At 37.8% G+C, this 24,800-nt stretch overlaps 2 protein-coding genes across 4 annotated transcripts; one reads left to right on the top strand and one right to left on the bottom strand.

The window, feature by feature from the left end:
* Nucleotides 1-1,208: 1,208 nt before the first annotated feature.
* On the top strand, nucleotides 1,209-4,269 carry LOC109003495 (patatin-like protein 3). The gene is made up of 7 exons (XM_018981643.2): nucleotides 1,209-1,477; nucleotides 1,680-1,861; nucleotides 2,235-2,421; nucleotides 2,855-3,016; nucleotides 3,133-3,435; nucleotides 3,709-3,884; nucleotides 4,024-4,269. Exons 1-7 carry the CDS (start codon nucleotides 1,328-1,330, stop codon nucleotides 4,094-4,096), a joined length of 1,233 nt encoding a protein of 410 aa, XP_018837188.2. The 5' UTR covers nucleotides 1,209-1,327; the 3' UTR covers nucleotides 4,097-4,269.
* Nucleotides 4,270-4,544: 275 nt separating this feature from the next.
* On the bottom strand, nucleotides 4,545-23,465 carry LOC109003499. Of its 3 annotated transcripts, XM_035692132.1 has the most exons (13): nucleotides 23,032-23,454; nucleotides 22,699-22,800; nucleotides 21,640-21,720; nucleotides 19,903-20,012; nucleotides 19,648-19,783; nucleotides 18,655-18,753; nucleotides 16,288-16,393; nucleotides 16,069-16,200; nucleotides 15,740-15,996; nucleotides 15,497-15,673; nucleotides 15,201-15,398; nucleotides 4,957-5,283; nucleotides 4,545-4,849 (listed from the first exon to the last, which is right to left on the bottom strand). In XM_035692132.1, the coding sequence occupies exons 1-13, from the start codon at nucleotides 23,332-23,334 to the stop codon at nucleotides 4,757-4,759; spliced, it is 2,121 nt and encodes a 706-aa protein (XP_035548025.1). In that variant the 5' UTR covers nucleotides 23,335-23,454; the 3' UTR covers nucleotides 4,545-4,756. The 3 variants fall into 3 exon arrangements, with proteins under 3 accessions (XP_035548025.1, XP_035548024.1, XP_035548023.1); XM_035692131.1 differs by having other exon boundaries at nucleotides 15,740-16,182; nucleotides 23,032-23,465; XM_035692130.1 differs by having other exon boundaries at nucleotides 15,740-16,200.
* Nucleotides 23,466-24,800: the final 1,335 nt, after the last annotated feature.

The following is a 24,800-nucleotide window of genomic DNA, read 5'->3' as shown; positions in this document are numbered from 1 at the left end:
TTAATTATTAAGATATTCGATAACTTGAATTAAGTGATGTTTGACGTCCATTAATTAATTAGTGATGAGATCTGTTTTGGATAGGTCTCACTTACGTGCAAAAGGGTGGCAGGCAGTTCCCATCTAGGTCTTGATGATGATCTATATATATAATCCATCTTCGTGAGCCTATTCTTAATATGTATGTATGTATATATGTATGCATCTTGAATGACTTGGGAAAGATAAGAAAATTAACCACAAGAACTGCACATGCAAAAGCTTATTCGAGTGTTTAAATAGTATATAGTTAAAATAGTAGTTATTGATGATAGATCATAAGCTGATATGAGAAATAATATTTAATTGCAGTCATGTATTGCGTAAGCGTCGCTCACTCATTTTGAAAAAAAGTGAGCAAATTTAAGATCTATATGAAAAAAATTAATTTTTTAATGGTGGATTCTACTCTTTTTCAAAATAAGTGTGTGATGCTTGCACAACCTATATATGACTGTATTCAACATTACACAATTTTCAATGCTATAATTTGTATCTAGTAGTTCCAAATGTCTTGGTTTGGAAAATGAAATCACATCAACTCATTTTAAACCAATCATTAATGAGACCTATTAATTTTTCAATTTCTCATAAAAATTTAAAACTTATCTCAATCTATTTCATACATTCAAACGCATATATAAATTTATTTATATTTAAATACATTTTAATGAGATCAACTCAGCATACAAATATAGCCTTAGTCTAGTACTAGCTATAGGAAATGTGTCGTTTACAAAAATTAGGTCTCGTCATGAGGTAGCTAGGACGTTTCTTTTTCCAAGAACTTAATTAAGAAACCATGCAAAAACAAACTAGATGATCATGTCTTCATGAGCAATCCTCGCTCGCTGACCAGGGCAGCGGGATTCCCTCGTACTTGTTATAGGGTTTGTTCTTTCTTCTTTTTTTTTTTTTTTTTTTTTACTCAAGAAACTGCTAAATTATTGGTGGCTAATTAATGAAGTTATGCGGGCGATCAAAGTTTAAAAATGAAAGAATCGCAATCACAGCAGCCTGGCCTATTTGGAACAGTGCATTCAAATCATCAAAAAGTAAACGTGCTAAATATTCTTCATTTACATATACATATACATACATACATGTATGTATGTATACACACACACACCGCTACTATATATATATAGATAGATAAGGTCTTCATCTTCAAGCCAGAGGAAACCGTCTTGTACGTAGTACTGTACAGTTTTCATGATAATTAAGTTGTCATACTTTTGTGGGAGCTAGTGTTCGATCTTTCTCTCCAAACTAGAAAAATTAATTAGTAATGGCCGAGGCAAGTAGAATATTATCGTCCAGCTTTCAAATTCAACCTCCAGCATATGGAGATCTTATTACAGTTCTTAGTATAGATGGAGGAGGTATTAGAGGAATCATTCCTGGAGTGGTTCTCGCTTACCTCGAGTCTCAACTTCAGGTAATTATATATAATCTTCACATTTATTCATCCAGATTCATGCATGCATGCATGCCAAAACCTACGGTTATTTTTCCCAAGTTTGTACTCAAATTATCAGTAAATTATAAGCTAATAATATATATATATATATATATGATTACATTTGTTTGTAATTAACTCCTTTAATGAATTGGGTTTTGGCGGGAGCGTACGTACGTAGGAGCTTGATGGCGAGGATGCAAGAATTGCTGATTACTTTGATGTAATAGCTGGGACAAGTACAGGTGGTCTTATTACAGCCATGATAGCAGCACCAAATGCAAAGAATCGCCCTTTGTATGCTGCCAAAGATATAGTACCGTTTTACCTTGAGAACTCTCCCAAAATCTTCCCGCAAGCAAAGTAAGAATATTGAAGCTGATCAATGTTGTCATGATGCTAACTAGACACACTCTTGACTATACCATGCTAATCGGACGTATTAATTATATGCATATTGCATATATCAATATATGTGCATATATGTATATTATCATGCATGAAAGGAGGTGCTTAAATTTACCAATTGATGTGGTATGATCATGTGATATGTTAAATCTATTTTACAATAAAAAAAATTGTAATAATTTAATGTATCATATCAAATCACGGCAGTTGTCAATCTATAAGTTTATTTTGTAAAATGTTTTTGTAGATTGTACCGCTTTATACATAAGATATTGTGTAAACTAAAAAGTGTCTTTTGCTCTTGGCTTTTTGTGAACTACTCATGCAGGGGGATTTGTGCTTCAGCTGTGAATCTAGTGAAAGTTTTAATAGGTCCCAAGTATGATGGGAAGTATCTTCACAACCTCATAAGAAAGAATCTAGGGGACATAAAGTTGCACCAAACCTTGACAAATGTCATTATTCCAACTTTTGACATCAAGAAACTTCAGCCCACCATGTTTTCCTCATACATGGTCTGTATTCTTTTGGGTTTCTTGTTGAGTTTATACCGTTCAGCAAATCATTTAGTAAAAATAACAAATCATTTCATTCGTTTAGCGTGCATGTGATCTATAACCATGCACCAAACTCTTAGGCTAGCTGCATCGATCCTATCTGGAGATTCTGAAGGGATTTGGTTCATAATCCAATTCAGAATCCCTTCTATGTATACCTGTAACAAAGTTTTACCAAAACCCAAGTTTTAAAAGTTATTTGGCAAAAAATAAAATAGAAAAGCAATGAACACCACCTTATACCAAAAACTTTCTCTGTTTCACATATTAACAAGGCATGAATCCTTCATGAATTTACCACGATCGAGCTTGAACTTTAAATTGAGATCTAAAACTCTTCTCCCATATATCCTTGCGTGCTACCTGATCGAATATGAAATTCTTGATGCAGGTGTCAACCCAAACAAATGTGGATGCTGCACTATCAGACATATGTATAGGCACCTCTGCAGCCCCGACTTATTTTCCTGCCCACTATTTTACAAATCAAGATGCACAAGGGAACACGCATGATTTCAATCTTGTTGATGGTGGCATGGCTGTTAATAATCCGGTAAAATCCTCTTATCAAAAAAATAAACTACAAAAGGGCTTAACATTAATAATTCTTTGAAACTATATACTGCATGGAAACTAACATTCTTGATTTCTTGCTGGCTATGATTCAAGACACTGGTGGCCATTACTGAAGTGGTCAAACAGATTATTAAGAAGGATCCAGATTTTCCCCCCACTGAAAGCATGGAATTCAACCGGTTGCTCGTGATTTCGTTGGGGACCGGTTCAAACAAGAGCGAAAAAAAATATAATGCTCAAATGGCTTCAAAGTGGGGAGCAATATCTTGGGTATATAATGGTGGCCATAGTCCAGTGATAGATTGTTACAGTGATGCAAGCAAGGATATGGTTGATTTCCACAATTCTGTGGTTTTTCAAGCTTTTAATTCCGAAAACAACTACCTTCGTATAGATGTAAGTGATCAATATTATCTCTTTTTTTTTTTTTTTTTTTCCTGGACAAAAGTGTATTGCTTTATCTCCAAAAGAAAGTAACAAACACCTGCGACACCATTGAGTCATGTACTTCTTGTTGGTCAAAGCAGAGCATGGGATATTATATACTCTAATAGAAAAGTCTTTCTATATTCTAATATATATTATTGAAGTTGAGCTGTTTTGTTTTGCAGTTTTTAAAGGGTAATGCCAAATGATTAGCTTTTAATTGTTCTTTGAATGCTGAATCAGGATGATACGCTGCTCGGTAATTTATCTTCTGTTGATGTAGCTACCAAAGAGAACTTGGAAAATCTAGAGAAATTGGGTGAGAACTTGCTGAAGAAACCAGTTTCGCGCATCAATCTGGATACTGGTCTCTATGAAGCAATTGAAAATGGCGGAACCAATGAGGAAGCCTTGGAAAGGTCATAACAATTTTCCTTCTGTATTATGGGGTTTGTTTATTTAGCTGAATTCTTGAATATTATAATCGTTTGATTTATATTTTAAAACTCAACCCAACCCATAAAGTAATGCATGTATTTGTTTCTATAATGCTTGCAGGTTTGCAAAGATACTTTCAGACGAAAGGAAACTCCGAGAGTCCAAAAAACCAAGCAACAAAGGCACAAAATAGTGAACTCCGATTTGTTGACCTACAGATATTGGGACAAAATAGTGAATGATGCTGTTTAAGGAGAATAATTTGTAATTTCAGTTGATAAGCAAGGAATCAACATAGAAGAATAAAATGGAATGTGAAGAATTTCAAAATAATTAGAAGCACTCATTAATTTACAGCTTTCCGGGGCTTACTTAGGTCCTGTTTGAATGTTGAGTTGGGTTACATTCTTTATGAATAGTAGTAAATTGAGATGGTGAAGATGAGATATATTCATGAAATATTAAAAAATATTATTGGTCCCGCGTGTAAAAAATTGAGTTGAAAAAAATTATAAATCTCACGTATAAAGAGATTTTAAATTGAAATAAGTTTAGTAATTTAAGAGCTGATTGTTAGACTCAACTGAAATCGAACAGTTGTTGCTAGTAGTGTCATAAAACAAGAACAATTACTCCTATGATCAGCCTCTCCATTTAATCCATACATAAATTTGTTTTTATTAATCACAACTTATGTTATAACAAGATGCATTGAAAAGTTACAGAATGCGAGGCTTGTAACTAACTACTATCTTGAAATGGAAATATATGGGCACAAATTGAATCAAATAATATCCATAAATTAATAAACAAATACATTCAGCTATAGTACAGTTTTAATACATACTCCTAACTAAGCGAATATTTGCTGAATGACCATCTCTGCGTTTCCATTGTACTGTGCAAGAAGATGGATGGCGTCTACCCTTGGCAAAGCAAGAAACTCCTGCACCCAACCCAAATATAAATATATTAGAGGTTGCAGAAGGAAAAAAAATAAATTATGTTAAGACTTAACAGTGTAGTAGTTGGGGTAAGACATCCACAACTCACCATTACTTTAAGAATGGAATTTTCATCGCAGATGACATCCCTAGATGATACTTGAGTAGGACTGCTACCATCTTCTGAATTCTTAGCGCTTGAAGATATTGTAACTTGAGAAGAACCAAGGGTGCAAGTATCAGCATTTAAATTTGATAAAGCAACAGATGGGTGCAAGGGTGTGTTCACTTCTTTCAAGGAATCAATCCTCAAGTGACTTTCAAACCGATCTTTACACATTTGAAGTTTAAACCACTCATTATGGGAGTTAAGAGTTGCCTTCATAATTTTCATAAGCTGGGGTTCTTCGATACCAAGCCTGTTACCAATTGCAACCTATTCAAGACGAAATGCACTTAGAGATCAGTAAAGTTTAAAATTAAATACATGGAAGATTTACAATTGGTAATCTGTAAAGGTTCTCAAAGCATGTAAAGAAAATAAAAGTTAAAGTGCAAACGTTTAGTCATAAGTGGACTGGCAAGACTGGACAAAAAATACCAATTATATACCCACAAGGCAATTTAAGACTGGCATTCCAATAATAACATCATAAACGACTGGCAATAGATTATCATGCGTTGGGATCTTGTGAAAGAGGACATAATGGGGGTCTATCACGAATTCAATTCTTTAAGAAGTTCGAAAAAAGCCTTAATGCAACTTTCTTAGCTCTTATCCTGAAGAAAACAGGGGCCTCAAAGGTGAAGGATTTTTTTCCCATTAGTCTTGTGAATGGGGTTTATAAAGTCATTTCTAAGGTCCTTGCCAATCGTATGAGATTGGTTATGGAGAGGATCATATCGAAGGCTCAAAATGCCTTTGTCAGGGGAAGACAAACTCTAGACTCGGTGCTTATTGCCAATAAATGCTCAGAGAGCAGAATTAGAGCTAAAGTTCCTGGTATCCTTTGTAAGCTGGATATGAAAAAGGTTTATCATCATGTGAATTGGGACTTCCTCCTTTATCTGCTTAGGAGATGTGGTTTCGGGGAGAGGTGTATGTGGATTAAGCATTGTGTATCTACAACATGCTTTTCAGTTCTGGTAAATGGTACCCCAGTGAACTTCTTTTCTCGCTCTCTTGGATTGAGGCAAGGGGATCCGTTGTCCCCTTTCCTCTTCGTTATTTTGATGGATGCGCTTGGTTGGATGGCAGAGGCTGCAGTTGGAGAAGGGTTTATCTCCGGTTTCCTGTTCTAACCATGGTTTTATCAATGTTTCCCATCTTATTTTTGCAGATACATTGCTCTTTTGCAAGTCGAATTATGGCCAAGTCCAATCATTGAGGGCTCTCTTGCTTTCTTTTGAGGCTGCCTCTGGTCTTAATGTAAATCTTGGAAAGTCCGAGATGGTCACGATGGGAGTGGTGAGCAATATTAGAGGTTTGCCAAGCATTTTAGGATGTAAGGTTGCTTTTTTGCCTATGAAATATCTTGGTCTCCCCTTGGTGGCTCTATTAAAGCTAAGGCCGTATCATCAAGAGGGGGAAGTCTCTCTAAATGGAGGTACTTGATTTGAAGTACGGAAGTGCCTGGGGGGAGCTTATGGGGTGGGCCTCTGAAATTTATTAGGAAAGGATGGGAGGTTTTTGCCAATTATATCAGTTTTATGGTTGGAGTGGGGTCTAGGATCATATTTGGGCATGATGTTTGGTGTGGTAATTTTGCTCTCAGTGGTGTTTCCAGCTCTTTATCGAATTGCTTCTAACCAGGACACTTTAGGCTACGTTTGGATATTGAGTTGAGTTGTGAATAGTAGTATTTTGTGCAACCCATTGAGATGAATTTAACTTTTTTAGATTGAGATGAGTTTAACATTTTAGGTTGAAATGTATGAAGTAGGTTGGGATGAGTTTAACTTTTTTATGGGAAGTTGAAAAAGAAGTGAGTCTCATAAATGATTGGTTTGAGATGAGTTGAAATGAGTTGAGTTTGGTTCAACAACCAAACACAACCTTAGTGTTGGATTTTTGGACAGCTCTAATGGCTCTCGTCAATGGAATGTTCATTTTATTAGAGCGGCCAAAAATTGGGAAATTGGAGTCATTTCGAAGTTCTTTAGCTTGTTACACTCTTTGAGCATTGGTAATCATGGGGTGGATAGGTTGCTTCAGAGGCAACTGAGAGCAAGAATGTAACATACGGGTCCTAAATTAGGGTTTAGAATTATTATTTTATTATTATTATTAGTAGTAGTAGTATTTTTAGTAATTTTTTATAATATCTGTTTTGAGATGGTGATTTTATTTTAGTGAGATTCTTCCGCTCTCTTCAGACCCCTATACCTCTCAGTGTTAATTTCCTAGTTGTAAACCTTCCTAATTGGTAACCAATTCACACAACAAAACCCTAGTATAAATCCTCTTTTCCCCACAACAGTCCCTCCATCAAACCAACATCATCCTTGCGGCCACAACCTCCCCACGGGAAATCAAATTTTCTCCTACACCTCAAACCAAAGCTACATAGCAACCAAGCACCTACCTTGCCGGAAACCACCACAGAGCACGCCAACGGTGAGCCCTCCTTCCTCCACGACGTGCGTCAACCCCTAAACCTCTCTCCATCACTCTCTCTCCACTGTCAATAACCAAACAGCCCGTGTGTTTTGCTCAGCCCAACGTCAACCACAAGGAACGTCAGAACACTACCCAAGTTGCTCAGAACTCGCCAACCAGGCACTCCCAACCACCCAGAGCCACCGTCACATCTCCCTTCTCTCTCGGTGAGTTGAATCCTTCCCTGTCGCATGATGCTCCTCTCCCGTAAGCCTTTGTTCTTCTTTTTATTGTTTTGTTTTCAGTTTTCCCAAAAAGTGCATGCTTGCTTTTGGTTATTACAAAAACACCCTTCCATTGCCTTTAGATTTCCGTAAACCCTTGGATACTTTTAAGCCTAACTTACACTTCTGCCCTCATTTGCAAGTCATAGCAAGATGTATATATATTGAGCTTTGGTTGTGTGATACCCCATATGATAAGGATAAGGGTAAGTGGTGAATGGTATCCCACATTGCTTGGGAATGAGAAATTCTTGCTCTTTATAAGGTTTCAATGGGGCTCCAATTGTATCATTGACTAGTCCTTTCAGAGTATAGGCCATGTGGTTTGAACCTTCTATTGGGTTGTTACAGGCTGGGTGTAATTCTCACATTGGGTTTAATCTCTTATTGGTTTTATTGTATTTCAGAAACTATTAATATATTTTAAGCAGGCTGACTTCATGTGGGCCTGATGTTTAAATTGGGCTGGTTGTATTTTACAGAAAAATCCTTTAATATTGTTTTACATGGGCTTGATTTTACTTGGGCAAATATTAGCTCAAAAACCTTATTTTTCAGAAAATGATTTGGAGTTAAAATTATGTTATTAAGTATTAATATTTTTACAAATCAATTTACAGCAGTACTTAATAAGGGTTCAGATTTTATTTTCTTAAGCGTTTTGAATGTGATTAAAACTATGTTATAAAGTGAGATTTCCGCGGCTTGTCTAATAGATTTGTATAAAGCCTAATCTACGCTACTAAGTATATTTGAAAGATTAAATATGATATTAGTGTTTAAATAATTATATGATATTAGTATTTATTGAATTCAGTATGTAGCTGAATATTTTGGTAGATTAAAGTTCATGATATGTATTTAATTGAGTAAAATGCTACGACATGTTCTTCTAGAAATTTAGTAATGTCTAGTATCTCGTATAGGTAACGAGCTACGAAGTAGGATCCAAGAAGCAGCACTAAGATATAAGTAGCATGATCATAACTTTGTGTGCTGTAAATATTCTGTTTCTAGAAGATTCCGGGGACGAGCCTAGCCCCATCTGCTCTTTGCCTCCAGCGCCTTTATGGGCTGGTCTACATTCAAACTGGGTCCTTTGAAAGGTTGATGAAATTCGCAATTGTGTAGGGATATCTTGTGATGGTTTCGAGGATCAGTTTAAAGCTCTTTTTATAGCCATTGAAGCAGGACAGCCCCTTTTAGCTAGATCTGCTTCTAAAAACAGAAAGGGAGCTTAGGAGACTTTCTTGTTCTATCAATTACGATGCAAGGGAAGGAAGTGCCAGTAGGGGGAGGCACAATGATAAGGAGAATCTTGGTGTTTTATGAAGCCTAAAATTCTTTCATAGAATGTTCGGGGATTGAACGACCCGAGCAAACGCCTCCGGGTGAAGAATATAATCAGGAAATAAAAGGTTGATGTAATTTGTTTGCAGGAGACTAAGTTGAAGATTGTTGACAGGAATATGGCTTGCCCCTATACTGGATGGGTTTCTCTCGCTTCCAAGGGTGCCTCAGGTGGTATTATAGTGATGTGGGATAAGAGAGAATAGTTAATTTGGTGGAAGAGTGTCTCGGTGAATTTGTAGTGGCTTGCTCTTTCACGAATGTGGAAGATGGTTTTGGGTGAGGTTTTGCTGGAGTATATGGGCCTGATGTTGACAGCAATAGAAGATTTCTTTGGGATGAGCTTGTTGGTTTATGCAATTGGTGGGCTGGCCCATGGAGCATTTTAACATCACTCAGTTCCCGAGTGAAGGTCAAAGGACTCTAGTTTTGGTTTGGCCATGAATGACTTCTCCTCTTTAATCTTTGAGCTGGATTTGGTTGATCTTCCTTTGGCTGGAGGAGACTTCACTTGGTCTAGGTTGGACAGATTTATTGTCTCTCCTTCATGGGAGGCTCATTTTCCTAACCTATGTCAAAAACGCCTTCCTAGGCTATGCTCTGCTCATTTTCCCCTATTATTGGATTGTGGGGGTCGTCTACATGAATGGCGGAGATACTTTAAATTCAAGAACATGTGGCTGAAAGTTGATGGATTTATGGATAAGGTTAGGTCGTGGTGGTCCTCTTATCATTTTTCGGGGACTCCTAGTTTTGTTTTGGCTGGGAAACTTAAACTCCTGAAAAAGATTTGATAAAATGGAACATGGAAGTCTTTGGGAGCATTAATGAGCAGCGGAATATCCTTTTTCAGGAGCTGCAGTGTTTTGATGAAAAAGAGGCGGATGGGGCTCTCTCGGTTGACGACAAGGCAAGGAAAATGGTTGTTGTGACCAAGCTGTAAAAAATACCCCTATGGAGGAGATCTTTTGGCAACAAAAGTCTTGGGCTCTTTGGTTGAAGGAAGGGACAAGCACAAAATTTTTTCACAGAGTAGCTAACTCCCACCGAAGACACAATGCCATTGAGGTTCTTCACTCAGAAGGTAGGGTCCTCATGGACAGCGCTGAAATTAAGGACCACATTGTTCACTTCTATGATAATCTTCTCTCAAAACAATACCCTTGGAGGCTTAAGGTAGACGGGCTAGTTTTTTATTCGATTGATCAGTCAAGCTCGTCTTGGTTGGAGAGATCGTTTGAAGAGGATGAGGTGCTTAGTGTATTAAGGAGGATGGACAAAGACAAAGCACTGGGACCAGATGGCTTCTCTATGGCTTTATTTCAGGCTTGTTGGGACATTGTTAGGGAGGACATCGAGAAGGTTTTTCTAGAATTTCACTCGTTAATGAAATTTGAGAAAAGTCTCAACACTTCATTCATTGCCCTTATTCCAAAAAGGGCAAGGTCGGTGGAGGCAAAAGAATTCCGTCCCATAAGTTTGGTGAGCGGGGTAAAAAAGATCATTGCCAAAGTTCTAGCTAATCGAATGAGTGAAGTCATAGGAAAGATCATCTCGAAGTCACAAAATGCCTTTGTTAAGGGAAGACATTCTTGACTCGGTACTTATAGCTAATGAATGCTTGGACAGTAGAGTCAGAACCGGTACCCTAGGTATTCTTTGCAAACTAGATATGGAGAATGCATTTGATCATGTTAACTGAGATTTTTTGTGAGACAGCTAGTCTTGTGGATTGAAGTGTTCAGCCGAGTAGAGTTAAATTCGGTAATGCCTGCCACAGTGGTTGAGTTATTGGCCAGCTGGACACTTTCGAGAGGTGCTCCACAAATCAAAGTCTTGTGGAAGATGGTTCCTATCTGCATTATGTGGTGCATATGGCGAGAGCGTAACGATCGGACATTCGAAAATAAGGAGCTATCACTAGAGGAACTTCAATATTTTTTCTCCGTACTTTATTTCTATGGGGCATAGCTTTAGACTTTAATGGCCTAAATTTACATGATTTTCTTATTTCCACTACTGCGACCTAGATGGTCCATGGGCTGAAGATCACTGCCAATGTTGTGTACTTGAATAATATCGTTTACTTATAAAAAAAAAACTAGGATTTTTTTGTGTATATTCTTGGCAGATATGGCTTTGGAGAGAGATGGTGCCAGTGAATGAAACATTGCATCACAACTGTCAAATTCTCAATTTTGGCCAACGGTACTCCTGAAGGTTTCTTTAACAGCTCTCGGCGTTTGAGACAAGGGGACCCTTTGTCATCTTTCTTGTTTGTTTTAGTTATGGACGTGTTGAGCAAAATGTTGAAGGCGGTAGCAAATAGAGGTCTCATCTCGGGGTTTTCAGTGGATGGCTCGTCGAATGGTAGTTTAAATGTCTCCCACCTTCTCTTTGCAGAAGACACGCTGGTTCTTTGTGAGCCAGATCCCGACCAGATTTGTTCCTTGAGGGCACACTATTGCTTTGTTTTGAAGCTGTCTCTGTCTCCGGCCTTAAGCTAAACCTATCAAAGTTTGAAATGGTCCTTGTTGGCTCGGTTCATAACTTAGGTGAATTGGTAGCTATCTTGGGCTGCAACGTGTCATCCTTGCCTATGAAGTATCTTGGTCTTCCCTAGGGGGTTCCCCATAAATCCAAGGCAATGTGGGATGGGATTACTGAAAAGATTGAATGTAGATTGGCGGGTTGGAAGAGAATTTATTTGTCCAAAGGTGGGAGAATCACTTGAATCAAGAGTACGCTCTAACCTCCCAACATTTTATCTTTATTCCCTTTGCCTGCAGGGGTGGCGAATAGATTGGAGAAGATTTTTCGTGATTTCTTGTGGGGAGGCTTAGGTGCGATTTGGATAGTGAGTTGAGATGAGATAAGTTGAGATGAAAGTTGAAAGTTGAATAAAATATTGTTAAAATATAATTTTTTAATATTATTATTGTTTTAGAATTTGAAAAAAATTGAATTGTTTAATATATTTTTTGTGAAAATTTGATAAAGTTGTAATTATGAGATGAGATGAAACACTTAGTGTATCCAGACGGGGCCTTAGAGGATGCAAAAAAATCCCACTTGATTAAGTGGGATAAGATCTGCACCCCTTTATCTTGTGGCAGTTTGAGGATCAGAAAGTTGAGAACCTTCAATAATGCACTATTAGGGAAATGGCTATGGCGATATCATCGGGAAGGGGATGCCCTTGGGAGGAATGTTATTAATGTCAAATATGAGAGCATTTGGGGAGGTTGGTGCTCAAATGAAGTAAGAGGGGCATATGGTGTGGGAGTTTGGAAATTTATCCAGAATGGATGGAAAGATGCCTTTAGTAATATCATATTAGAGGTGGGAAGGGACAAATAAGATTCTGGTACGATATTTGGTGTGGTGATGTTGCCTTGAAAAATGCTTTCCCTTCTCTTTATAGGATTGTGTTGGACAAGGGTGCTTTTGCAGCCGATAACATGGACATTTCTTCAGGCTCTCTTCAATGGTCTATGAGGTTCATTAGAGCTGTCCAGGATTGGGAGGTAGAAGACAGAGTTTTACACTGCATTATATGCAATGAATTTAAATGCTAGAGGGGAGGACAGGTTCTATGGATCCATTCGGGGAACAAGAATTTCTCAGTCAGTTCCTTTTTCAAGGTTAAGTCAACCATTCTTCCAATGTTCTCCCTTGGAAGATCATTTGGAGGAGTAATGTTCCTCTCAAGGTTGCTTTCTTTGGCTGGTGACAAGCCGAGAAAGCACGGTCTTTATATAATGGATTAGTGCGTCATGTGTAAAAGAAATGGAGAATTGGCGAATCATCTCCTTCTTCATTGTGATGTGGTTAAGGCTTTATGGGATGAAATCTTTACTAGGCTTGACATTGCTTGAATCATGCCTAGGAGGGTGGTCGACTTGCTATCATGTTGGAAAGGAATTTGGGACAGTTGCCAAATCGCAATTGTATGGAAGATGGTGCCTCTATGTTTAATGCGATGTACTTGGAACTAAAGGAATGGTCACTGCTTTGATAATCGGGAACATTCGAGGGGAGGGTTTAGGGTCTTCTTTCATACTTTGTTACTATGGGCTTCGGCTATTTACTGAATGAGATCAGTTTTAATGACTTTTATGTTGCTTTTAACAGCACCTAGCTTGTGATTAAGTTCATTTCTTGTATACTTCCTGTGTACCTGAGCCATGCCTAATTTGTGGATTAATAAATTCTTCTTACTTGTAAAAAGAAAAAAAAATTATGTTTTTGCATGAAAAATGTGATGTTTACCTATGCTACACTACAAGCCAATTCAAGGTTAGCCCCTTTTCATGAATCTCGATAAATTACGATGATATGCTTGTGAATGAGACTATGTATGCTATGCTGATATGGATTGTTGTTAGAATGGATGATATGTTATGCAAATCACACGTATGCCATGTAATATTCAGATCATGTTATGCCATGTCTATGCTATGCTATGTTGCGTAAGATTCATGTTAATATAACATGTTTAATGGTATGACATGCACAAGAGTATGTCATGCCATGTAAATTCATGAAAGTCAACAAGTTCACATGTATTATGAAAGTTGGTAAGAAAACACATGAATGACAAACAAGCTTCAAGATTGGCCTTATGTTATGGGTGGAAGTGCAAGCCATGGACTCGAGCATGGTCCACCACATGTAAGCTATTATTTTTTGAGGTGACAAGGACCCAAGCGTGTTTCACCACAGGTTATGATATGTTATGCGGTGCCACAGACTCAAGCATGGTTTACCATATGTTATGTGATAACACAGACCCAAGCGTATTTCACTACATGTTATGATACGTTATATGGTGCCATGGGCCCAAGTGTGGTTCACCACATGATTTATGAGGTCAATGACAATTGGACCGATGCACATATGTTATGATGGCCACTAAATAAGTGAAGGACATGATGAATAAGTTATGTATGAATGATAGGAAATGCACGGAGTCAGTCATTCATGCATCCATGTTACATATATTGCCATGATTATGTTTGATTCTGCTTATGTTACTAATGAAGACAGTGTTAGTATCACATAGAACTAGCTTATATCATTTCTTTTATGTTTCAGCTTTTAAGTTATGAAAGACTGTCATGGACTCATGCTAGACAAGTTTTATGATAAAAAAGATGAGGTATTTTTATGAAATTGAATCACTTTACCAGGCATTATGTTACGAATGTAAGTAATATTCCTGACCTATGGAATTAGGTGTTACAAAGAAGTTCACTATTCAATCTAGGTGCTGTCTTCTCAGAGTCATCTTTCTTTTCCTTGGAAGAGTATATGGAGGAGTAAGGTGCCAACTAAAGTTGTTTGTTTTTGTTTGGGCTGCCTCTCTTGGAAAAATCTTGACTACAGACAATTTTAGGAAGCAAGGACTTATTATCATGGATTGGTGCTATAAGTGTAGGAAGTATGGTGAACTGTGGATCACTTACATTGTGAGGTGGCAAGGGCATTATGGGATGAGACATTTAGTAGGCTTGGGCTTGCATAGGTGATGCCCAGGAGGGTGGTGGATCTTCTAGCTCGTTGGAATAAGTCTACATGGCAGTCCTTATGTAGCTGCTGTGTGGAGGATGATTCCCTTATATCTTATATGGTGCATTTGGTTTGAAGGGAATGAAATGAGCATTGAAGATAGTGAGAACGTTCTTTGGAAGAGCTTAGAAACCTTTTTTTTCACACTGTTTCTTTGGTTTTCTGCTATTGTACACAAAGGAACTAGCATTCATGGTTTTCTCATATCATCTTCTAGTTCCTAGATTGTAATTAGGTGTTTTCTTTTATATACTTCATGTGTACTCGGGGAACACCTTTTGATGTGTTTCAGTAAAATTTAACATTTACCTATAAAAAAAAGTACCGAGGCTTTCAATTGTATCCTTTTTTTCTTTATAAATAGCTTCCAATTGTATCAATATGAATAACAAACAGCAACACGCTTCATATCAAGCATATGCTCTTATCAAAAGATTCCACCACAAAGGCTAGCAAAAGGGGGGAATGCCAGCCTCAGAAGCATAAAACTAAAACTGAATAATGCATCAATTGAATGTCGATGAATTAGCTCTACAAATCACACCATACCTGGAGAGAAGTTGAAAGGGCATGTAAAGGCAAGCCTTTCCCAAGTGCATCTTCATTAGGTCGGAGCAATGCCAACAAAGTCTCCTTTAGGGGCTTCAGTAAGGTACAATCGCTAGCAGCTAAAGGGCCTAAATGGGCGCATGCAACCCTCAGAGCACTAGAATAGTCACCAGAGCTGACCAGCTTAAGGAATTCAACCTACCCGGCAAACAGATCAAACAGTTGCATTTTATGTATTTATACGAATAGAAACTGTTTCATTCAAATAAAGCCGCTGATGGTATAGAATAACTAACCTGCTTTAGTTTGAACAATAACATAGGATTTTGCATAAAAAAGTTCGGATCCATTGCATTAACCTCTTCCACAACCTCAGCAGCCATTCCCTTCCTAGCTAGTTCCTTCAACCCCAGCACAATCTCATATTTATCCTCCCTACTGTTAACATCTAAAATGAAGTGTTTTCCTGAGCCCTACAGAAAATTAGTATGTCAATATCTACTTGTCACAAGGACTAAATATAATTACCGAAAAGGTACCTGTTGTTCCTTTAAAGTATAAGAACTGGAAACCAGGGTAGTCGTGCTAAGCTCTAGCCCACTGCATTCATCAAAAGACATGCCACATTTATCATCATGTCTTCCCCTCCATCTCTTGCGTTTGCTCCTCTCTCCAGTTCCATGGGGTCTATATCTCTGCAGAGCTATTGGATTTTCAGACTGATGCAATCCACTGGTGCTACAGTCTTCATGGTTGCTTGATGGCTCACAAGCATATCGTAACTCAACATCCATTCCTTGCATGCTAGACACATCAGCATTATTTTCAGGAGAACCATCCATATGAGTATTATTAATGGAGGTCTCACCATCAGAATGTTTATTGGCACCAGAATCGACTTCGAGAGAACAATTTCTTGATGAACTACACCCGGGCTCTAGTTGATTTACTTTAGGTTCCAAAATTGCTTGCATTTCTGATGCTGAAAGCATCATGAAACCTTGGTGAGATACAACCAGAATTTCAAAAAAGGGAAAAGAGAATCAGAATTTAAAAAACAAAAAAAGCAGGAAAGTTTGACTTTTACCAGAAGTGGATGCAAGGCCTGAATCCACGATTCCCCTATAAACACAATACTCACAAACAAGCTCATCAAGCATGGAAACATCCAATCTCATCCTACACAATTCATTCTGCAATAAATATAGACACCAATAAATACTTACAGACTCAATGTACCAGCTACAACATGACCAAAAAAGGAATAGAATAGCACTACTCCAGCAGAACACTACAAGTTCACTAATTTGATAAATGAGCATGAAGAAAGCATATTTTTTAAAATGATAAAACTGAAAATATTGGTGTCATTTAAACTTAAGAGGTACAATAAACATGTAACTTAAACAGATATCAGTTAATAAATAAATATTTCCAGCCTGCCACTTTTTTTTTTTTCTTTTTTAAGTGCAATTTCTTTTTCAGGTATTAAAAGGTATCAATGCTTAAAGTTTCCTTGCTATTTGCTATTTATTATTTTTGTTTAAAAATAAAAACCCACAACTCCAAGGATTGTGATGTTACATATATGGGAAAACTTGAACTCTAAGGCTGCATTTGGATGTTGAGCTGAGCTCAGTTCTTTATGAATAGTAGTGAGTTGAGTAGTCTAGAGAGTTATGTGGAGCCCATCTAAACTGAGTTTAAAGTGTGTTTGGATGTTAAGATGAGTTTAGTACTTTTCATGGAAAATTAAAAAATGTTGTGGGTCCTAGGGGTGAAAACCGACGTCGTCGGCGTGGTTTTTGGGCAAAACCGACGCCGACCGACGTCTGGAAAAATGGATGAGGTGCCGACCGTAACTAGTCGATGGCAAGGAGGACACCGATCGAGGCAGTTCTCTGCCGGTTCTCGGTCGGCGTCGGTTCTTTGGCGGTTCTAGTGAGATAATTATGAGAGAGAATGAGAGAGGGAGAGATGCATAGGAGAGAGAGAGAGTTACAGAAGAGAGAGAGAGAGAGAGAGAGAGAGAGAGGGATACAGAGGAGAGTTCAGGAAGAAGAAGATCGGGGAAGAAGAAGAATACTCTTAACGAAACGACGCCGTTTCACTTAAGTTTAAGTGGAACGGCGTCGTTTCAGACTTATTATTTTTTTCTTACGTCCTTAATAAAACGAAGACGTTTGGTTTAATGCCAAACGGCGTCGTTTCCAGTATCAGTTGCAGTACTTATTAACTAAAACGGCGCCGTTCAACTTAAACTTAAGTGGAACGACGCCGTTTTGATAAGGGTATATTAAAAAAAAAAAAGGATTTTATTATATCGGTCGGTTCAGTGGTCCGGTCCAGCTTCAAACCGAGACCGAACAGCTGAACATCGGTTTCTTGAAATTTCCACCGCACGCCGACCGGTTCTCCACCGGTTCCGGCCGGTTCCTGACGCGGCCGGTCGGTTCGCGTCGGTGGCGGCCGGTGCTGTCGGTTTCTGTACAGCCCTAGTGGGTCCCAAGTATAAAGATGTATTAAGTTAAAAAAGATTGTGAGTCCCACGTGTAAGGAGGTTTTGAGTTGAGATAGGTTTAGTAATTTGAGAATTAGGTGTTTTGATGTTAAACTCAGCTTAAAATTAGACTAAGCTCAGCTGAGTCTTGCAACCAAACGCAGCCTAAGTTTCATTCCCGGGTTTCTACCGGTTCAGCCATTGATTAAAAGTGACGCAAATAAGGAACACCTCAAATGAATCAATATTTAATTTCCAAGAAAAAAACAAAAAGAGGAATAAATGATGAAAAATCGTGATGGAATATAATGCTGTCTTAATTCTTGCAAAGGTGCAACTAGTCTAAATGATCAAAATCTAGGCCCTAACATCCTCATAGGGTGCCTCCAAGTAGAACCACAAGTACAAACGTAGGAAGTCAATAGCCTCTCAATGAGATTGGTCCACTCTCCTCTATTGTGGATGATGGAGATAAGGTCGAATTCCTTCCCACTGAACATCTACCACATATTGTATATATAGTAGAATGTCATTTTTTGTGCACTTCAAATGAAATGGTGCTTTCACCATCTTTTTCTCTCAATCCAACTTTATGAAGAAAGTTATGAAATGACTATTAATCAGCGCCCTTGCCAATGTTAAAGTTTGAAGATAGATCAAAGAATTTAGAAGTTTGATTAGGGAGTGAGAAAATACTAGAGATCAAATTCGATGTCGATTTTGTATATATCAAGAGTAAAGAAAAACCCCTTCACCAAGAGAATATGATATACAGAACCAATTCAGCTACCCAAGTATAGCCAAATTTCCAATCTGTAATATTGCAAGGTGTTGACCTCGCCTCCTACATCTTGCTGTTAAACCCCGTGCTAATAAAAGAAAACAAAATCGAGGATATGGTGAAATATAATATTTCTATTCTTATAAACTCTACATTGATAAAAATTTGATAACCTGAAATGCCAGAAATAAATCACCCTTGGAAAACCTCAAGCTATCAACTGCCCCCTGTCTTGTGAGCTCTACAGCATGTGCAAGAGCTTGTACATCCACCTGGTTTATTAAATCAAATGCAAAATGACAGTTATAAGAGGCCTGCTATGTACTCTGGAAATTACATTTTTATAGTTGATTGCAAAACCCATGAACAAGAATACCAAGTCCTTTTTTTTCCTGTTTTAACAAGAATACAAAGTCACTCATCATTTGTTTGATGAAAAATATTTCTACTTTGAGGGAAGATGATTTGTTTGTTGCTGTTTGGTTGAAACCTTGAAAAAAATCTCGTGTTGGTTGCACTGAAGATATCTATGTTTCTTTTATGACGAGGAATCCCGAAGACCATGCAAACGCAGCATATCTTTTACCCGATTAAACCCTGAACCAATGTAATGGGTCCCCATCACACGAATCAAGTAAATCATCAGCTTTTCACTGATGGGACGTGACCCCTAGAAATTGTTTGCACCCAAGGGTTCAAACCTTAGACCTGGAGAGAGCATAACACTAAGACTAAGGCCCTTACCACTTGAGCCAACCCCTAAGGGTTCCAAAGATATCTATGTTAAAGCTAATAAAACCCTACCAACATTGATAGGCAATGGTTGTTGCCATTATAGCGGTGGGAAAGTTTTCTTTTCCTTTTTTTTTTTTTTGTTTTTTTGTGTGGGGGAGAGAGAGAGGAGGTGGCATCTGGGCAGTGGCATAGGAGGAGAAGGGAGGGAGGATGTGGTTGTAGTGGGGGTAGGAAGGCATGTAGGGAGAAAGGCGATGGCAGTATAGAGAAGGGGAGGGAGGTGATGAGGGGCACATGCTTTGGAACAATTTTCTGTCAAGTATTAACAAAAAGTTTATCCTTTGATACCAAAAAAATTGAGCAGTAAGATAGTTCTCATTTTACCTCAATTTAACGTCTGAAGACAATTAGCTGTAATTCAGAAACCTCACCTCGTCGAAAGGAGGTGCTTCATAGAGACTCTCCCGTGCTGTAGCAGGAGGGTCACGCTCATCAAGAAGCAACCTCTGAGTAAGATCTGAAATGGGCGATACAATTCCTTGGCGAAAGCAATATCCTTTGTGTATGCTGCATAGCATAGGGAGAAGATTAAAAAATAAATAGTCAATCAACAACATGCATCACAGGAGCACAAGCATCAAAGTGACGATATCAACTGAAAGTGATTAACAGAAGCTGAATGATACGTTATCAGATATCTCAAGGTCATCGAAAAGACTGGATCATATGCGTGTAGATGAGCTCTTAAGACAGAGGACATCAATCCAGCAATGTCATACCTCCTCCTTTCTGACCACTGAAAAAAAGAGCCAAATATATTAAACAATAATAGCAAGAAACACCTAACTTCATTGTTATCAGCTAAAACATATGAAACTGAAGATGAAACATCATTTTTTTCATAAGAAATCAAATTCATTCAAAACAAAAGGGTGTACCGAAGTACACAAGAAGCATACAAGAAAACCACCTAATCAAAAAGGACGGAAAAGAAAAATTAGCAGACTAAGCCCTAACCCGCCATGTCCTATTCCACAAAGATAAACTACCATCCAGAGACAAAACTCTTCTATCGTAATGAACTTCCCCTCCCAAAAAAGCATCAAAAGCATTAAGAGACTCATAACCATCACACAAAAGTCCCGCCATATGATGATTTTCCTTCACTCATTAAAATCCGGGGCGAAGACTTTTTCCCTTCCTGAACCTTCTTAGCAACTAGCAGACAACTACTCAATGGGAGAGGATCCTCTTCAGAGAACGCTACCAACTCTAGGCCAGATTGAGAGACTGAAAGCCCCCATCAACGCCCCCAATCCAACCAAATCACACCTATCTAAGTTGACAAAAGCCCTTCAGATCCATAGGAGGACTAGCCATAACAGCCCACTCAAGAGCATTACCACAACTCTAGAGGAACCCAAAGAAGCTACTGAGGCACCCTTCACACCAAAACAGCAACAGCAGCTCCATTCAATATCTCAGAGTTGGAATTACCTAAAGGGCAAGCCATGTCGGCATTATTTGAAAAAGAAGGGGCAACCATTTGAAAATTGCCAGCAGAATCCAAACCTGAGACTTGCCAGAGGGTGTCCCATTCGCTAATCCATTCACACAACATGTGGCTTTGGTGGTTAAGCATCTCTAAATTAAGGCCCATACCCACTCTTGAGCTATTACCGGCATTGTCTACCATGACATGTCAATCAAATATAGATGTATCTGAAATGGATCAAGTATAGCAAATAAAATTCCTTCACAATGTCACCGATCAAAAAAAAAAATTACTTCACAATGTCTGAATCTAGGGAGTTTCTGACCCAAGACCAACATTAATTTTATTCTGTGAGATCCTTGTCATTTTGGTGGAAGAGAAAAGACCAGAGGGCATAGACACATCATAACAACCACCCACAGTAGGTTTCACATGGTTTTAAATTTTCATTGCGGTTGTACTTGGCTTCGCCTATTTTCAATGAAATTCTTATTTCCTAATAAAAAAATAAAAAATAAAATAAAATAATTCATTGCGGTTATTTTTCTCACCAAATTGTCAAGTTCAAAGAAGAGAGATTGTGTTCATTTATCTGTGAAATATCATGGTTATAAGTGAAGATACATAGGTGCAGTTGGTTTTATTGTTTTCAGCATTTACTGTAGAGATTTCAAGTTTGCTGAGAAACTACAGGCCACACTCCATCCACATATTAAAATATTTATCTTCAGAGAAACAAAAAAAAAAGAATTGACATATATTACCATATCCTATGATTGACAGGTGAACCAACCATTTAATCTTTGATAGATAAAAGCTAACACACATGAAATAAAAAAACAATAGAATACATCATAGAGTTTTTGCTGTCTACAAAACCAACAACATGAAGTCAAAGTAGTCCAAAAGAACATCAAACACTTCCCACCTCGTTTGCCACTGGAGAAGTTTTATCATCTTTGTCATATATAAAGGCAAGAAGAACATGCTTGAATTCCTCATATGCTTCCTTGAAAACAAATACAGACATCTGTCAGAATTCACAACTTAAACAAGAGAATGGGAATTCCTAACAGGTTCAAAAATTTTGCAATAAACAAAAAATATTATTTCAAACCAAAACAACAAAACTAGGGTTGAACAATGATTTATCCCCAAGAAATGCCGTTTTGATACCGATAAAGTTAAAGGGATTCCTAGTCCTGCTGTTTGGAATCGTTTGGGTTCTGCCATGATCTTAGAGTTTGAGCTTCAGAAAGGTTGGCATGGGAAGTGCTGCCAGTGGCAAAAATAGGGTTTTAATCAGTTCCAATGCACTTAACCATTGCATCTTCATCTTTCTTGGGATCTTGATGACATTATACGGTTTATGCCCCTCAACAGAAAAGAAACGAAATAACTTTCTTTCCACATACTCTAATATGAAAGTTCAACTTTTAACTGCCAATAATTTACTGAACGATTCTCTTGAGATAACAAAAACCTCAATTTTGATACCAACCCTATTTTTATTTACATATCAACCTTCCCATTCCTAGAAAAAGAGAATTTAAGCATAGTTAAACACTCCATACGATAGGAAAAAATTATCAACATAAAAAGGAAAGTGCTAACTTCTAAGGACACTACACGTTTTACTACAAAGTCTTACAAACTGAGTTGGCAGTTCATGTGATTGGTACCACATCACCAATATAATAATTACAACGGTAACTCGCCTTTTGATTCTAGCTTCTCATTTGTAATAGTTGGTATCCAACACCTATGTAGTAACATCTGTAGTGTATGTAGCAAGTACAAACAAATCTAAAAATAAAAACAAATAAAAATCAAGGACTCATAAATTGGCAGAATTGAAAGATTATTACAAGTCTATCAATAGCAAACACGGTGGAAAGAGTATAAGTGGTAGCAATCAACTCTGTCCCAAAGAAATAAAGGACAGAAAGTAGACAAGTGCAGAAAAGAAAAATAAAATTGGAAATACCGGGTAGGCATCAAGCGCACAAGGAGCGAGAGCTGTCCTCAGGCAAGCAATTGCCAAGTCGCGACCTTCGCTAGTCCCTTTTCTCAAATGCTCAATAAATTTCTTCAACAAAATTTACAAAAAAAAAATCATATCAGAAATCTAGATAAATAACAGATGCCAAAACGCAGGGTTCAGTTTCCCAGATAATTGAGGAAACGAGGAGATAAGAGAACCTCATATTCGAACGGCCACAACTTTTCTGAAACGATTAGAAATATTCGGGAATGAAAGATTCAGTATTATTTCGCCACATTTCCTCAATATCCAAGCAGAGCATTGCAACGCACTAACCTGCTTCTGTAACCGGAAGAGAAGTCGATGATCGTCGAGAATGGAAGGCGCGTGGGAGCGGAGGAGATCCATGCCGGCGTCAATGTCACCGGCCTCTAATGAGCGTCTGATCTTCCATATGGTCAACCTCGAATGGTAAGACGAAGAGGACAGCGAAGGAGAAGAAGAATAAGACGAACAAGAAGACGACGAAGGAGAAGAAGGTGGAGAAGAAGAGAATGAGTCCTCGAGCAGGTTCTCTGATTTAGCAAACTCGACGATCAGAGCGTCGAGGGCTTCCCAATTAACTGGCGCGGAATCCATTTCGTTTTTCTCTGGAAAATCTTGAGAGCGAGAAAATCTTACTGTTTGGTTCTCTGAAGAGAAAATAATTTCTCGGGAAACAAGAAAGGCGGCGATTTGAGGTAAGAGATCAAAAGTTGATTGAATTTCATATGTGTATAGGACCAAAGGTGCCAGGTGTCTTAAAAGGAATGCCAGTGAGTTAGGGTTTTGGTATCCTCACCTGCAATGTGAAATTGAAATATAACTGGCATCGACGTGGAAGTGTAACATCCGAAGGACCAAAATGAGATCACATGCCTAAAATTATCTTCCCAAGAGGCAAGATGCGAGAGGTGTTCCTTATTCAATAGAGAATATATTTTCACAAGTGCATCCGATTTACTCCAAATAACAGTATTTAATGGTGGCTTGCCATGTAGACATCGTATCCTCTCAATTGTAGACCACACTGCAGAGGAAGAAAAAAAAATTTAAGGTTTGTTTGAATTCGCAAGTCATCTCAGCTCATCTCAACTCATCTCATCTCACTACTATTCATTACTATTCAGCAACTCTAACTCACAAATCTCACTACTATTCACAACTCATCTCATTACTATTCACAATCAATCTCAACTCATATCAGCTCATCTCAAGTCATCTTCGAATCCAAATATCTCCTTACTCACCTCTCACGAAGAGTCTTCCCCCTCTCTCCTTACCAGAAAATTTCCGTACAAAATCCACCAAAACCCTCCCTCTCTCGGTCTGACTCCTTTGACCGAAAGTCACCCTCTTTGTCTCTCTCTCCACGCTAGGCATACACAATCTCCACCATAGAGTTAAGCTAGCGTGCCGAGTAGTGTGAAGTTAGTATTTTTTTATCTAATTTTTTTATTTATATTTTTTATTATTTTTAAATATTTTAAAAAAATATAAAAAATATATGAATACATTAAAAATCAATTTTTTAATCATTACGTAAAAAAAATATTATTATTAATTTTTTTCACAAAACGGTCAAATAGAGCGATAAAATTTATACGGCAAAGTAGATTTTTCCTTCCACCATAATCCTCTCTCCACCGAAACCCCCTCAATTAACGACGGGATTGCATGCGACGATCACCTCTGATCTCGACATTCAATGTTAGGCATTTTGCAACTTTATTTACTCTTAATTTATTTATTTGAGTTTGAAATCTATCAATTTCTGTAGAAAATATTGTCATTTCAACAAACTGTCAAAAGAAGTTGAAGAATTCAAAAAATTTCTTCTTAATATTTTGCTAAACCATCCATCTACAGAAAATGGGGATTGAACCAAAGTTGCAAGAAAATACCTTATCTATCAACTTAATAACTTTGCACTTTGGTTTAATTTTAGAACCAACTCGACAAATATACTCGCTTTTACACAGTGACTACTGTTTATGGACTCAAGGTCTAAGGTCCTGTGTTTTAAAACTCTTAAAAGATGAATGTAAGACCTCTATTTCTTAATC

This window comes from Juglans regia, chromosome 7, assembly GCF_001411555.2.
Source record: "Juglans regia cultivar Chandler chromosome 7, Walnut 2.0, whole genome shotgun sequence".
NCBI classification, from domain to species: Eukaryota; Viridiplantae; Streptophyta; class Magnoliopsida; order Fagales; family Juglandaceae; genus Juglans; species Juglans regia.
The sequence above is the reverse complement of the archived record's forward strand: the minus strand, read 5'-3'. Positions and strand labels throughout refer to the sequence as shown.

Coding starts and splice junctions, on each gene's coding strand:
- LOC109003495 (XM_018981643.2), top strand. CDS start 1,328: ATGGCCGAGGCAAGTAGAATATTATCGTCCAGCTTTCAAATTCAACCT. Junction 1,478..1,679: donor ACCTCGAGTCTCAACTTCAG/GTAATTATATAT, acceptor GTACGTACGTAG/GAGCTTGATGGCGAGGATGC. Junction 2,422..2,854: donor CCATGTTTTCCTCATACATG/GTCTGTATTCTT, acceptor TTCTTGATGCAG/GTGTCAACCCAAACAAATGT.
- LOC109003499 (XM_035692130.1), bottom strand. CDS start 23,334: ATGGATTCCGCGCCAGTTAATTGGGAAGCCCTCGACGCTCTGATCGTC. Junction 22,801..23,031: donor TCTTCCGGTTACAGAAGCAG/GTTAGTGCGTTG, acceptor ATTTTGTTGAAG/AAATTTATTGAGCATTTGAG. Junction 16,394..18,654: donor ATTTATTTCTGGCATTTCAG/GTTATCAAATTT, acceptor TATTTATTGCAG/AATGAATTGTGTAGGATGAG.